Source organism: Schistocerca cancellata, chromosome 2 (genome assembly GCF_023864275.1).
Source record: "Schistocerca cancellata isolate TAMUIC-IGC-003103 chromosome 2, iqSchCanc2.1, whole genome shotgun sequence".
Classification (NCBI taxonomy): domain Eukaryota; kingdom Metazoa; phylum Arthropoda; class Insecta; order Orthoptera; family Acrididae; genus Schistocerca; species Schistocerca cancellata.
Window position 1 is genome coordinate 204,317,239 of NC_064627.1, and position 15,989 is coordinate 204,333,227.

Below are 15,989 nucleotides of genomic sequence, written 5' to 3' on the forward strand. Positions count from 1 at the left end.
CTTGGAGAGATGCTTGGTCCACTGGTGTGTGTCTGTTTTCAGTATGTCTTGTAGTTTTTGTGCAGTCGTCTCCTGAAACCTTGGAGGTGCTCATGAAGAAACCAGTATGTCGTAACCCCACACCGCCACCCAATCCCAGCGGAAAAAGGAAACGGCGGGAAATATTATTTTCGTTTTGGTAGTTCTGTCTAAGACATTAATGGAGTTGGAATAAAACTGGTAGTCGAAGGGTTAATGCTGGCGGCAAACTGTCTACATCTGTAGTGCATTTGAAGAGCAACGCCGCAGACGGCGTACACGGAAGCCTCGCAAAACTCAACTACATCGACCTCTATCATCGAGTTCGCTGCATATCAACGTAAACTTTTACGTAAAAATCGGTCAGTGCATTCACTTAAGATATACACGCAGTGTGAACTGAGTATAACATCATGTAATGGAAAACGCGTATACGAAGAAAGAAACGATGGCCGAAGGCCGCCATATTTCTAGAAGGGGACATGCGCTCTGCAGCTGAGTATACGTTCAATAAAAACTTTCAAACATTAAAGACTTGCACCTTTACGACCTTGATAACTCAGTTGGGAAGGTCTTCACAGCGAAGACGAGACGTAGATTCGATTATTTGCCCAGTACATTGTTCTAAGCTGTATGGATGATTCAATACTGCACTGGACACTCAAAGCTCATTATGTAAACGACCTTTATGCAGTGGCTAGGCCGTTTTCCGTCGTATTCTCCCTGCCAGGATTGCTTCCAGAGGCAGGCATGCAAGTGAAATTTCTAAAGCAGGAGTGACGCACAGATAGAGACGCAATATTCGTGTCTGGCCGTGGAGCACGCTTGGTGACAGCATTCTCCGCCAAGAGCGCGAGTCCGTGTTCGAGCCCCAGGTGGCACACATTGTTAATCTATTAATAAATTAGAATATTGTCAGTTGCGCCCACATTTGTTAACAGTTCCTTAAATCTGTGTGATGTTTACATTGAAGTCAAAGCAAGGCATACTACAGTAAGCAGGTAACTAAAGAAATAATTCTACAAGACAAATGCATTTTCAACTTTTCGCTGCGTAATGAATAGTCTAGTGGAGGAAGTTTTATTTGTATGGTTGCATGTCCGAAATTTAATGGAGAAATCCATTTGTTTAGCACAAAATGGGCAACTACTTGATGTCGACATACGTGAGAAAAAGGCCAGAGCTCAGAAGTTCGAATGAGGCGTGAAGTGGGTTAACAATGTCAAGAGGCACCAAATTTCACCACAGTTCTGCCCACGTTTCGCACGATGGGAAGGTTGTCACATGCCTCCCCTCTTACCAACATCTCACTCCTTTCCTTGACGCCACTGCGATTGAGGTCAGAGCTCAGGCACTCAGCGTAGAAATCATGCGTCTTTCTTATAGGTGGCCGAAGAAAACATTTGAGACACACCGCTGCTCAGAATCGATACGGAAAGGCATCAGGAGATGGCGTATGTAGCGTTAATGAAACCACCCATTCCCTAGGAGTGTTTATTTACACTTACTTGGCAGTCGAAAATAACATTTTCCATTGCAACGTGAAAAAGAACGATCCCCTTGACAATCTTAGGCACTGCTGACACCCCGTGTACAATTTAGGCTTCCTCTAAGGACATCGTGGGGCAGCGACACCATTCAACGTGGTCTGATCCCTTTAGAGTGGAGCGCGAGTGCAATTTTTATTCTGATATACAGGGTGGTTCAAATGGCTCTGAGCACTATGGGACTTAACTTCTGAGGTTATCAGTCCCCTAACTAACCTGAGGACATCACACACTTCCATGCCCGAGGCAGGATTCGAGCCTGCACCGTAGCGGTCGCGAGGTTCCAGACTGTAGCGCCTAGAACCGCTCGGCCACTCCGGCCGGCGATATACAGGGTGGAATCCATAGGGAACGCTCGAAACCATTTGATGAAATTTGGATGTGATCCGAAACAGCAAAGGATGTTTATACAATTTCATTCCCCCTGTTCCTCAGAGGGACTTTTCGCTCTGCGTGCTTTTCAAAGTCCCACTCCCCCGTGATCTCGCCACAGGAGAGCGCGAAACAGAAGTGCTGAAAAAGCATAAAAATCCTCTACTTCGTCGCGTCGCATTCAAAGGTCGGTAGTGGTTCCATCCTGCACACCAGAACAAAAATTGCGGTCGCGCTATGCTCCAAACAGTCAGATCACGTTCAATGTTGTAGGAGCCTCACTACGTCCTTAGAAAAGGGTTTAACCGTCCAAGACTTGTCAGCTGTGTCTAAGGTTCTCAAGAACGTCGTTGTGTCGCTCAATGAACAGCAAACTGTCGGCTGTGGAGTGTGCGTAAGTGAACGCCCCAAGGGAATGGGCGGTTTCATTGACGCCCCCTACGCCACTTCCTGAGACGCGTTCGTGTCGATTTTGAGTACTGCTTTGTCTGAAATATTTTCCTCAGCCATCCAGGAGAAAGCCGCGTGATTTCAACACTGTGTGTCGCGGTTCTGACCCCACTCGCAGAGGCATCAGGAGAAGGGATGAGATGTTGGTAAGTGTGGGATGGGGGCACCCGTCCACGCTGGTGTTATGCAAAATAGTGATGCAATTTGGAGTCAATGTGACATCATTAACCCACCTTACAGTTCAGATGAACTTCTGAGCTCTGACCTTTCTTTCGCATGTGTCGTCATCTTGCTGGTTGAAGATTCACCAATGGTGATTTCTCAGGGCACAACGGTTTTGCACCATTACAGTGAAAAGTTGTAGGCAAAGGTTGTAGTCAAGTTTAGAACTTCTGCGACGCAATGGGAAAAAATGACAGGGCTTCATAAAAGTGATCCTTTCACTGTGTTGCACAGTGTAGCTGTGGCCTGGGTGACAATCTGAGCAGTTCTCTTAGGTTGTTCGCAGATGATGCTGTAATTTACCGTCTAGTAAGGTCATCCGAAGACCAGTATCAGTTGCAAAGCGATTTAGAAAAGACTGCTGTATGGTGTGGCAGGTGGCAGTTGACGCTAAATCACGAAAAGTGTGAGGTGATCCACATGAGTTCCAAAAGAAATCCGTTGGAATTCGATTACTCGATAAATAGTAAAATTCTCAAGGCTGTCAATTCAACTAAGTACCTGGGTGTTAAAATTACGAACAACTTCAGTTGGAAAGACCACATAGATAATATTGTGAGGAAGGCGAGCCAAAGATTGCGTTTCATTGGCAGGACACTTAGAAGATGTAACAAGTCCACTAAAGAGACAGCTTACACTACACTCGTTCGTCCTCTGTTAGAATATTGCTACGCGGTGTGGGATCCTTACCAGGTGGGATTGACGGAGAACATCGAAATGGCGCAAAAAAGGGCAGCTCGTTTTGTACTATCACGTAATAGGGGAGAGAGTGTGGCAGATATGATACGCGAGTTGCGATGGAAGTCATTAAAGCAAAGACGTTTTTCGTCGCGGCGAGATCTATTTACGAAATTTCAGTCACCAACTTTCTCTTCCGAAAGCGAAAATATTTTGTTGAGCCCAACCTACATAGGTAGGAATGATCATCAAAATAAAATAAGAGAAATCAGAGCTCGAACAGAAAGGTTTAGGTGTTCGTTTTTCCCGCGCGCTGTTCGGGAGTGGAATGGTGAAGAGATAGTATGATTGTGGTTCGATGAACCCTCTGCCAAGCACTTAAATGTGAATTGCAGAGTAGTCATGTAGATGTAGATGTAGCTATCGCGAGCTCCAATATTAGGCAGGTAATGGAACCCTTTAGGGAAATAGTGTTCAGGGCCGGAGGGAAATTCAATGTGGGTTTGGTGTGTCTGCCTGGAACCTCATACGAGATGTGAAAGAGGCCCTGCCTGAGGCTGTCGAGCACTGTAGCAGACGTCTGGAAGTTGTGACTCCTGTCAGTACCAAGAACGTTTGTCGTCTTGTTCTGAGGCCACCTCAAGTTCGTACGGGCGATTGGCGGAAGTAGTGAAGACTGCTGTGCAAGCAGAGCTCACAACTTTCAGCATTGTTCCCAGAGTTGATGGGAGATTTGGAGCCGAGTGGAGAGTCTCAAGCAAAGGCTCTGTCAATTCTGTGACGGTCACGGTTGCAGACTGCTAGACGTGTGTTATAGGATGGAGAATCTTAGCATTCCCCTTGATATGTCAGAGGTGCTCTACACATAGCAAGGAGTTACTTAGGTAGCAGGGTACTTAAAGAGTTGATTTTTTATCGGATGTTGTTACTAGCCACTCGCTTCTGCCGTGCCGTTTTAGAATCATTCAAAGAAAGCGAGGAAATATCCAGAGTATGCCGTCTTAGTTGGGGGAAACTATAACCCACCGAGTATAGTTATGAGTTGGGTCGGGTTGTTTGGGGAAGGATACCAGACAGCGATGTCATCGGTCTCATCGGATTAGGGAAGGATGGGGAAGGAAGTCGGCCGCGCCCTTTCAGAGGAATCATCCTGGCATTTGCCTGGAGCGATTTAGGGAAATCACGGAAAACCTAAATCAGGATGGTCGGACGCGAGATTGAACCGTCGTCTTCCCGAATGCGAGTCCAGTGTCTAACCACAACGCCACCTCGCTCGGTAGCATAGTTATGAACTCATTGCAGATGATACGCACAGTCTTGTGATGTAGGTTCGAATACGTCTTTGTAAAACTGTCTTGAATAGCTAGTTCGGCAGCCCACGCGCAATGGAAATATGTTAGACCTTGTAGCTACGCCGGCCGGAGTGGCCGTGCGCTTCTAGGCGCTAGAGTCTGGAGCCGAGCGACCCCTACGGTCGCAGGTTCGAATTCTACCTCGGGCATGAATGTGTGTGATGTCCTTAGGTTAGTTAGGTTTAATTAGTTCTAAGTTCCAGGCGACTGATGACCTCAGAAGTTAAGTTGCATAGTGTTCAGAGCCATTTGAACCAACCTTGTAGCTACAAACAGGCCTCACTTTATCCACATAGAAAGGGATTAGTGATGATGAAGTCATTATGGCGACAATGGTTAAGGTCCATCAAGAAGACTAGGAAAGTATTTTTTGCTAGAAAGAGCAGATAAGCAGTTATTAGCACCCCATTTAGAAAATGCATGGGCATAAGTTCCGTTATGACGGACGAAGAGGGATTATGGGCAAAGTTTAAACCGATTGTGCACTGTAGAAGTACGTGCTGAGTAAGTGGATTAAGTACGGAAGAAATTCAACATCGTTTAATAACAAAATTCGGAGAACGCTGAGGAATCAGTCTGTTGCACTCTCAGTTCAAAACAGAGCGCGCAAATGACAACAGGCAAAAGTTGATAGAAATTCGAGCGTCACTAAAAAGATCGATGCGATAAGCATATTACAATTTCCACCGTCATACCTTAGCAAAAAGTCTTTTTCAGAACTCTGATCCTACTAAAATCGCTAAGCGGGTCGAGGGCTTCTATACTGTCACTCATTGAACAGTGAATTGTGGCACTAGAAGAGAGCAAATTACGGACTTAAGAAATCATACACCCAGGAGGATTGTAGTTACTCACTATCGTTTGACTGCCGTACAGATTCCCGTATGGAGGACGTACTAATAGGCATCCCTGGCGTAAAGCAGCAACCGAAAGAGTTGAAAACAATTAAGGCGCCAGGTCCGCATGGAATCCCAACGAGTACGGTACTGGCCACTTAGACAGCTTCATTTATCGCGAATTTCTCCCCCGCGCAAAGTCCCAAGCGACTAGAAAAGATTAAGAAAGCATCGCGTGCGAAACTAAGACTTCTGTTTTCTCACATGATAACCAACGAACCATGAATGAAGAGCAATGGACGGATTCCGCATTCCTAGATGTCCGGAACGAGTTTGGCACTGGGCCCCATAGCAAACTAATAAAGGAGGTCTTAGCATACGGGTCAACTTCCCAGATACGTGAGAGGCTCGAAGACTGCTTATGTAATATAATCCAGTACATTGTCTCCGCCGGCGAGTGTTCACCGGAGACAAGGGTATCGTAAGGAGTGCACCACGGAAGTGTGACAGGACCACTCTTATTCTGTCTATACAGAAATGATTTGACAGATATCGTGACCAGGAATCTGCAGCTGTTTGTTGATGACGTTTTGCTGTACAGGAAGATGTCGTCACTGAGTGACTGCAGGAGGATACAAGATGACTTAGACAACATTTCTAACTGATGTAATGAATAGAAGCTTGCTCTAAACATAGAAGAATATAAGTTGATGGAGATGAGTGAGAAAAGCAGTGTCCGAATACAGCATTGGTTGTATGCTGCTTGCCACAGTCACGTCGATGTCCAGGCGTGAAGCTGCAAAGCGATATGAAATGGAACGAGCCTATAAGAACTGTAGTACGGAAGGCGAATGATCAACTTCGGTTTCTTGGAATAATTTTAGGAAAGTGTAGCTCATATATAAATGAGACCGCGTACAGAACATTACTGCGAACAGTTATCTAGTACTGCTAGAGTATTTGGGATCTGCCCAGTTCGGATTAAAGGAAGACATCGAAGCAGTTCACAGGCTTGCAGCCAGATTTTGTTACTAGAAGGTTTGATCAAGACGAGAGTATTACGAAGATGTTTCCTGAACCCAAATCGGAATCCTTGTAGGTAAGGCGACGGTCTTTTCGCGAAACGTTATTGAGAAAATTTAGAGAACCGACATTTGAGGATGACTGCAGAACGATTCTACTGCCGCCAACGTACATTTTCCGAAGGTAAGAGGTATCAGGACTCGATGGAGGCATATAGACACTAGCTTTGCGCTCGCTCTATTATTATCAAATTTAACAGGAAAGGAAATGACTTGTAGTGATATAGGTACTCTCCACCATGGATCATATGGCGGCTGGCGGAGTATTCATGTAGATGCAGATCTACATGTGCGGCATTCCACAATTTGGCTCACACCGTATTCTTCCCATCAGATTGATTTTGAGATTTGTTTAACTTTTTTGTAATTATTATTTTTTTACACTTTTTCGCACGGCTATTGCTCCAGTGTAAGATATCTCTGATTTGAATTTCACAGTCTTGTGTCTGGGCTCATCGAAGCAGTTCCGTTTTCTTGTCTCATGCTTGCGCCGTGTGATTTTACGTCTTCCTTTGTCTTTTTTTTTCTTTAATGTAATGCGAAGAAGAAACTAAAAATCCTCATTTAAAACTAAATTGCACTAAAGGTGTGGTAGGAGTCACTTACTGTATAACAGATAGTTGGCGCTGCAGTAATTCGTTCTGGTACATGTTCGTCACAGGATGTGAAACATATTTTAGACAATATCATGGATATATCGAAGACAATGTATTTTCTATAGAGAAAAACAGGTTTATGTCAAATATCTTTTTTAAAAGTGGTACTACAGTATCAACATTAGTTTACCAGATGTCTGAGATGGAATGATGCACCCAATTTCTTATTTCTTTATTTTTAGGGTGTGCTTAAAATATTTCACAACGATTTCTGAATTAATTTCAAAGTTTTCATCCTAATTTTTTTGGTGTTAACATATATCTAATAATAATATTAAATACCTTCTTTAACCTTAGTTTAACTGATAGAGTATCTTAAGACCTTATTTCAAGTCTGTATATGGATGTCATGCATGTGTAAGTGTGTGTGGTTATTGCAGATTTTGCACGAGGAAGTTAAACGTGAAAGGCAGCACGAGAGTAACACGTGACTAGACAACCAGAAATGAAAATATTTCGTAAAAAGCATCTGAAAATGAGAATGAATTCTCGAAACGCGTCATACCTGTCGAAATATAGCTGAGCCATTTTAAAAATTGCTGTTTTGAAGAGCGCGCCGCAGCTCGTACGTAGTGTGAAGCAGTCGCCCTCCGTTTCTGGCGATGGCGCCGCTGTGGAAATCGCAGCTTTTGTGTCTCCCTCCGGTGGGAAAGGGGAAAGGTTGCCTGTTCACGTGCATTTAAGGGGCGCTATGAGCTCGCCAGTCAGTCAGTCTGGGTCAGTCTCTCGTCCCCAGCTTCCTAGTCTGTCTCTCGTCCGCATTTGTTAGGCAGTTAGTGTCTGTCGTTCGGATAAACCTTTAAAGCAGGCAAAATGAGAGTCTTTCCACTCCGCCAGTAAGAGAACTCAGCGAGTGGTCGCCCGGTCGGGGCTTAGTTCCTGCATCCAAGTCTGCGCGTTAGGCCGCCAGTCTGCTCGAGTTTGCTCAGGCAATGGTCATGGGCGGTTGGATCGATCGGTTGGTCGGTCGCGCATTGAGACTAGAGATGGGCAAAACTGTTCTTGTCAGAGATTGGATCAGAACTGTTCACTCCCTGAAACGAATTAGCTCTTTTTCATGATTCACCACTCATTTATAATAGAAAATAAATGGAAGGCACATTGCCCTTTAAACTTGGTTTATTCCAGTACCTGTATTTTGATCTTATTTGATCCTATTTTGAAGTAACAAAGATAATGAGTAAGAATTTTGTATTGTTTATTGAAATTTCCACGATATGACAAAGTTTTTGATTATTGATTTATTTTGCACTATCGTGGTTTTTTGGGTGATCGGAAAATGTTGTAACTTGAGATTTACATTAACAATATATTTGGCTATAATGTATTAAAATTTCATTAACCTCATACAAATACATCGCAAGCCATATATTTTTAAAGTGAACATTTCCTTCCGAAGACGCCTAAAATCGCAAAATCCGTACCAGAAAAAAAAAAGATATAAATTTGACTGTAAAACGAAAGTGCTGCATATAGCCTTACGCAGAATAAAACAAGGAAAATATTGGTGTATCACATTTTGCGATACGTTTATCGGTTCGCTCGTAATTAAAGCGTAAATTCGAGTGTCCATAATAAAAATCCTATAGTAAGAGGAGTCATCAGGAACCTAATCTAATCAGTTTAAACAAATACAAATAAAATAAAAACAATTTATGTATACATAACATAATAATGTAATATACATAGCGGTATTACTATGAAGAACAATATCCAGTAGGGACGAACTCCGATGCAGAGGCGCTGAGTCGAGCAGGTCGAGCCGCAAGCTGTATTACTGCGTGAGCTGAGACCGCAGAGACCAGAGTGACACCTGAGTTGCTTTGCTCAACGCTCTGGCTAGAGTCGAGACGGTGGGGTGAGCGTTGAGCGGGCGAGTTCCGAGGGTGGGGGTAGCGGTGAACTCACCCGATGCGAGACAAATCGTCCGTTCCCTTGCAAGCAGGTTGTTGCAAGTAGTTCCTATGTTATCCGCTAGGTGGCTCTCTGTCCTGTTGCTCGCATCAACTGCTCAGAGGGCAGGACGTGCGACTGAAACGATCGCCAACAGAGTGCGATGCGAAGTTAAGCTGCGCCAGACACTGCACATGGCAGACGACGCACAAAGACGGCACGGCATATGTGAAACACAAAATCCAATGGGGCACTGCACAATGCAGGCAGCCAAGGTAGAAGCAGGGCAGAGGCCGGCGCTGGCTGTGTTGTGTGGCGTGCACTGTGCTCTGACCAGCAGAGGCGCTGCTGATATGCTCCGTCTCTCTCTCTCTCTCTCTCTCTCTCTCTCTCTCTCTCTCTGCCGTGGGAAACGTTTGGAGCTACCGTTCTTTTTTTCTGAATCACTGATTGTTCACTCCTTTGAAAGATTCAACTCTATGAATTAGTTCAAGAGCGGATCCCCCATCTCTAATTGAGACACAAAATGACTTGTCCATCTTGAGCGTCGGCGCATGTGAGGTCGCCACGTGAGTCCAGTGGGCCGCGGCATGTAGCGAGGGGTAGTGACTTCGCTGTAGACACGAGAGCAACAGGAGTCAACCCACGACAGCAGTCTGGCCGGTGCGAGCTGCAACGCCGTGAGACGGGAGATCGACGGCCTTTTGGTGAGGTCACCAGCCGTTTTTCTTTGGGGTCGTCCCACCATTCTTCTCCGTTTGCCCACCTGCGGGAAGGTGGTTGTTTATAAATTGGGTGGCCGTTTTTCCCTTGTGGAGTAGGGGCGGGTTAGAGCAACCTGCGGTTCGGGTTGTTCGGTAATCTCCCTATCAATCTACCGTACGTCAGTAGCTGCCTCTGTCATGTTTGTCGGATTTGGTGTGTTAACGAATTTATTGCTTGGAGTGTAACGGCCTAATGCCTGAAATATGTTTTCATCTTTGGAAACTTTGATATTATTGCCTATGATCTTGAGAGGCGGTATCTGTGTACTGTAGAGCATCTTAACTATTGTTTGGTCAACCGTGTAGAATTTTATATAACATTGCATTTCATGGGTTTTTATTTAAATGATCATTTTAGTATATAAAGTTGCCACCCTTTCACCGTAAGACTTTTCTTAGAAGTTAAAATCAAGTTGCACCTTCGGTGGCAAGGTTAATATTTTAATTGTTAGTGTTTTGTTCCATTTCCATCCCTCCTATGGGGGGGAGGGGTTGCATAGTTTGTGTGGTTGTGTAAATTGTTAAAGTTTAAAGTTATCTGGTGTGTTGCAGATTTGCACCAATGTAGTCTTTCAGAGGCTGTTGTGAGCGGTCGTAACTACGGCCGTGTCAAAAGAGAGCGGCAAGGTTCTCTGCACGAAAGCTCATACAGTCAAAACTTGTTTCTTTCTGCCTCTGAATAAATTGTAACTCTGATATTTAGAGGGTGCTTTCTGATTATAATTTTAAATCTGTTTCTTTTAAAAAATGCTTTTAGGCACTATTACAGTGAATAAAATTCCCATTTGTTAAAAGGAATTTCGTTACGATTTCATCAGCTACACCCTGTCAACTACTTCCGTGCTTACATAGTGTGATTAAATGTGTTAATGTTCTTGATGAATCGCTAGTAAATAAAACAAATTCTTTAGAATATTCTTTGAAAATAAATCACGGTTCAATAGCTGCAAGTAGGATTCGTTTTCTTTCTGAGAAATACCCTTACATCGCCACGGTTTGCTCACCTCTTATCGCCAGTCAAGTGGTGACTCGCTTCAGGCATACAAACGGTGCTAGAAAACGAAAAGCTACTTGGCTTACCGGGCAATCCAGCGGAAGCTGTGACGACACATTGCACAACTTGCTGCACGCCGTCGCGTGGCCGACCTTTTATCGCGCCCGTCCGCAGAGCCGCCCCAGGGTCACGGCGGCTGCGGATGTGTATAATAGGGCTCTGCTGCACGGAGAGGCCAGTCTGGGACAGTCGGACCAGGGTAGTGGACGGAGGAGGACCGGCAGTTCACGGGGGACGTGGCTTCTCTCCTGCGGGTTAACGCCCCTCTCGTTGCTTTCAAACAGCTGTGTAAGTTTCTTTGACCATCTGCCATACATTAGCCACATAATTATGTGTTTCAAACATTCGACAGTGTTAGCGCCAGTAATCACTGGCTCGTGTTTTACTGCCTATTCAACTACTGAGCACTGCTGACGTGTTCCTGGTGGTTACAACAGCTCAAAGACTCTCTTTGCATCTCATTCTGGCCTTTAATTACAGAAATTCATCGAGTTAGCAATCATAGGTATCGCCTACAGGGAACGCAGTGACCGTTGTAACACAGCCACAGGTTATGAATTACAGCATTTGTTAGAACCATCTCTCACCACTTTGTGTCGACAATGGTGCTGAGCGGTGGCTTTACCTTGTGTCTCTAGGGCAATCAGAGTCTGAGCATGCCCGCGTCTGATGAGAAAAAACCGGTAAAAATAAATAAAATAATGCTGTGTTCTGTGCTCTGATTTCGTTGATTGCTGACGCCAAGAGATTACAGAAACTTTGCATCCTGACCGAGCTTTTATGTCTGTTCCATCACAGTGGCACATCACTTATGGGAACACTTCTACGTTCTCCATGTTGCCGAGTGCCTAACATCTACATCTATTTCCCACGAGCAGTGTTACGATGTGTGGCGGAGTTTACTTACGGTACCATTGTCATTTTACTTCTCTGTTCCATTCGTGAATGGTGCGCAGGAACAACAATTGTCGATTAACCAAATGGTTCAAATGGCTCTGAGCGCTATGGGACTTAACATCTGAGGTCATCAGTCCCCTAGAACTTAGAACTACTTAAACCTAACTAACCTAAGGACATCACACACATCCATGCCCGAGGCAGGATTCGAACCTGCGACCGTAGCGGTCACGCGGTTCCAGACTGAAGCGCCTAGAACCGCTCGGCCACCCTGGCCGGCGTCGATTAACTTCTTGCCGGCCACGGTGGCCGTGCGGTTCTAGGCGCTTCAGTCTGGAACCGCGTGACCGCTACGGTCGCAGGTTCGAATCCTGCCTCGGGCATGGATGTGTGTGATGTCCTTAGGTTAGTTATGTTTAAGTAGTTCTAAGTTCTAGGGGACTGATGACCTCAGATCTTAAGTCCCATAGTGCTCAGAGTCATTTGAACCATTTGATTAACTTCTTGTGAGCTCTGATTTATCATACTTTTGCATCGTGGTTATTTCGCTAGACATACGTGGCAGGAAGTAATATGCTTCCTGATGTTGCCCGAATCTTCTTCAGTCCACCTCCGTAGGTCAATAGTCAGCGTGTCTGGTGTATTCCCGGAACTGCCAGTGATTTTTCCTTGGTGGTGGGGGAGTTGACTGTAGTAGGGTGCACTTAGCCTCCTGAGTATGCCAATTGAAGAGCTACTTGATTGATAACTATCAGCTCCAAATCAAGATACCCGACCCCATGCCCCTCGTCACCAGTTCAAAATGAAGTCGTTGAAAGAGGATGACATGGCGGTCGGTCGGTACCGATTGGCACAGCTGGTTAAGAACCTAGAACCTTGTTTTGCCTTGACTCACTTTCGAGTTTACGCTCTTTGAATTTCAACAGTAACCCTCTCCGTGATACGTAATGCCTCTCTTCTGGCGTCTTCCACAGTAGTTTGTTGAGCATCTGTGTAACTGTTACTGTGAGGAAATGCGCAGCTCTTCGTTGGATCTTCTCTTCTCTTATGTTAATCTTACTTGTTAAGGGTGCCAGACTGATGGGCAGTATTCAGGAATCTATCGAGTGCGTGGTTTGTAAGCCATTTGGATGAGTAACATTTCCTTAACATAGTCGAAATGATTCTCAGCCTGACATCTTCTCTTGGTAATTTTTTTGTGATCTTTTCACTGCAGGTCGCAGTACGTGTTTTACGGCTATTACTGTTTCAGTGAGTTTACACGCACATCGTAATCGAACAGTAATGAACCTCTTTGACTATTTACGCGCAATATTTTACATTTATTTACGTTCAGGATCAACCGTCATTGCCTGCTGCAACAATCGACCCTTACCTGTACGAGCCTGATCTCTAATTTTTAAAGATTTTCTGGTTAAAGAAGTGATCTGACGCTACAGACACAATGCAACAGAATGCACTATCCCGCATGACACTTCACGAGTTCATTTTATTTCCACACCAACTCGCTAGTAACGGCCTTAGCCCTCTCTGCCTTCAGTTAGATTCAGCTGTGATGTCAAAAACCGAATGAAAGCGGATCTGGATAACGAATGCAGCAGGTATCAGGTTTTTCGAAGGTCGCGTTTTAAGTTTTTACAAAACACCTCCAGATGGCGATAATGAGGTGCGACATCACTACTGTTTTAAAATTTGTGATTTTTTATTGTTGATAAAATTATAATTCAGAATTTTTATTGGTACTTTGCTTGCAGTGGGCATTAGAAAAACAGATTCGTGAAAGAAAGAAAGATCACATGAAGATTTCTTTCTGTGTCTTTTTTTCTTTTTTACATGTTTCGTGAAGGCATAAAAAAACAATAATCAGCCAAGTCACCCCTATTACCTTTCTGTAATGAAGAACCTTCAGAATAGGCCGTCTAAATGGCTCTGAAGGATTTCAGCACAAATGTGCTCCGATCAGCGACTCCTTCCAGGAGGTTGTTCCAAATCACACCAACGCTGCGCGTAACGTGGCTGGAGAAGGTCGGCATATATCTTAGCTACCGTCTTCTGTGAGCTCAAAGATTTCGGCTGAGGAAATGGAAAAGCCGTCACAGGGGACGAATCCTGGGTATATTCGTAAGCTTAGGAAACTAAGCAGCAACTTGAGTGTTCCAGATGAACCGAAACCAACAAATGGGGATCATTTGCTATTTAGTTCGAAGAAAATGATCGCTTCTCGATTTGATTAGCCTTGTCATGTCGCAACATTGCATTAGAGGACCGAAGAGCAGCTAATTCCGAGTAGTACAAAACAATGTATTTGTCATATGTCTTCCAGGAGAGCAAGAAGAACAATCGGACACTCTTCATCACGTTTGCCCGCCCCCGGTAGCTGAGTGGTCAGCACAACAGAATGTCAATCCTAAGGGCCCGGGTTCGATTCCCGACTGGGTCGGAGATTTTCTCCGCTCAGGGACTGGGTGTGGTGTTGTCCTAATCATCATCATTTCATCCCCATCGACACGCAAGTCGCCGAAGTGGCGTGAAATCGCAAGACTTGCACGTGGCGAACGGTCTAACCGACGGGAGGCCATAGTCACACGACATTTATTTATTAATCACGTTAGCAACAGCTGTCACAAAATTGATTATTTGACGAAGAAAATCATCGAAATAATATATCTTTACCCATATTCAGGTGATTTAACGTCTAAAGACTTTTTTGGTCCCCTTATATCAAACAAAAAAAGGAACCGAATTTTAACACCTCAGGCAATTGTTGCATAATCTCAAAGCAATGTTATTGAAGCGCTGACGTGAGAGTGGATAAATGTTTCAGGAATTCGCTTAAACGTATGAAAAACTGTATACATTTTAACGCTAAGATCTTGAGAAACAGTAAAGCAAACTGTGTTGAAACGGTCAGCCTCAGAACACATCGGTTGGTTTGGAATGGCTCCCAACGCTCCTGTCGTACCCCACACATGATGAAGATGATGTCTTGTTTGGTGGACTAGTTGCCGTAGCTTTAAAAAATTACCAGATACTGATAGCTTAATAATGGTGAACATTAATATTTGAACAGTTGACCCACATTATCCCTACGTGTATGTTACCCAAAAAACATCATCCACATATCCGCTGCAAGATGAGATTGTTTATTGCAGGAGGAACCATGTTGCGAGAAGTTGCAGTGTGGCTGCTGGCGCTGATGAGCGCATGCTCGGCAGCCAAGATCTTGGTGATCGCTCCAACCCCATCCATCAGCCACCAGCTGCCGTTCCATATCCTGTCCAAGGCGCTGCTGCAGAGAGGGCACCAAGTCACTCTCATGACGACGGACTCCCTTAAGGTACTCTAGCCAAATATTCATACCCAACAAGACGAAGTAGTACATTAGCGTATCAAGCATTTGAATCCATTATGCATTGTAATTATTTCTTACATACATAGATCATATGGTAACTGCTAATGAATGTTATACACTACTGGGAATTAAAATTGCTACACCAAGAAGAAATGCAGGTGATAAACGGGTATTCATTGGATAAATATATTATACTAGAACTGATATGTGATTACATTTTCACGCAATTTGGGTGCATAGATCCTGAGAAATCAGTACCCAGAACAACCACCTCTGGCAGTAATAACGGCCTTGATACGCCTGGGCATTGAGTCAAACAGAGCATGGATGGCGTGTACAGGTACAGCTGCCCATGCAGCTTCAACACGATACCACAGTTCATCAACAGTAGTGACTGGTGTATTGTGACGAGCCAGGTGCTCGGCCACCATTGACCAGATGATTCCAGTTGGTGAGAGATCTGGAGAATGTGCTGGCCTGGGCAGCAGTCGAACATTTTCTGTATCCAGAGAGGCCCGTACAGGACCTGCTACATGCGGTCGTGCATTATCCTGCTGAAATGTAGGGTTTCGCAGGGATCGAATGAAGGTAGAGCCACGGGTCGTAACACATCTGAAATGTAACGTCCACTGTTCAAAGTGCCGTCAATGCGAACAAGAGGTGACAGAGACGTGTAATGGCACCCCATACCATCACGCCGGGTGGTACGCCAGTATGGCGATGACACACGCTTCCAATGTCCGTTCAGCGCGATGTCGTCAAACACGGATGCGACCATCATGATGATGTAAACAGAACCTGGATTCATGCGAAAAA

General features: G+C 44.7%; 1 protein-coding gene across 1 annotated transcript in view; it reads left to right on the forward strand.

Annotated features, from left to right (window-relative positions):
• The first annotated feature begins 11,112 nt into the window (after nucleotides 1–11,112).
• The window catches only part of LOC126161532 (UDP-glucosyltransferase 2-like), a 42,009-nt gene continuing 37,132 nt past the window's right edge, over nucleotides 11,113–15,989 (forward strand). The window contains exons 1-2 of the mRNA XM_049917452.1: nucleotides 11,113–11,212; nucleotides 14,974–15,158. Of these exons, the coding sequence (XP_049773409.1) occupies nucleotides 14,982–15,158 (177 nt within the window). The 5' untranslated portion in view covers nucleotides 11,113–11,212; nucleotides 14,974–14,981. The remainder of the gene's footprint in view (nucleotides 11,213–14,973; nucleotides 15,159–15,989) is intronic.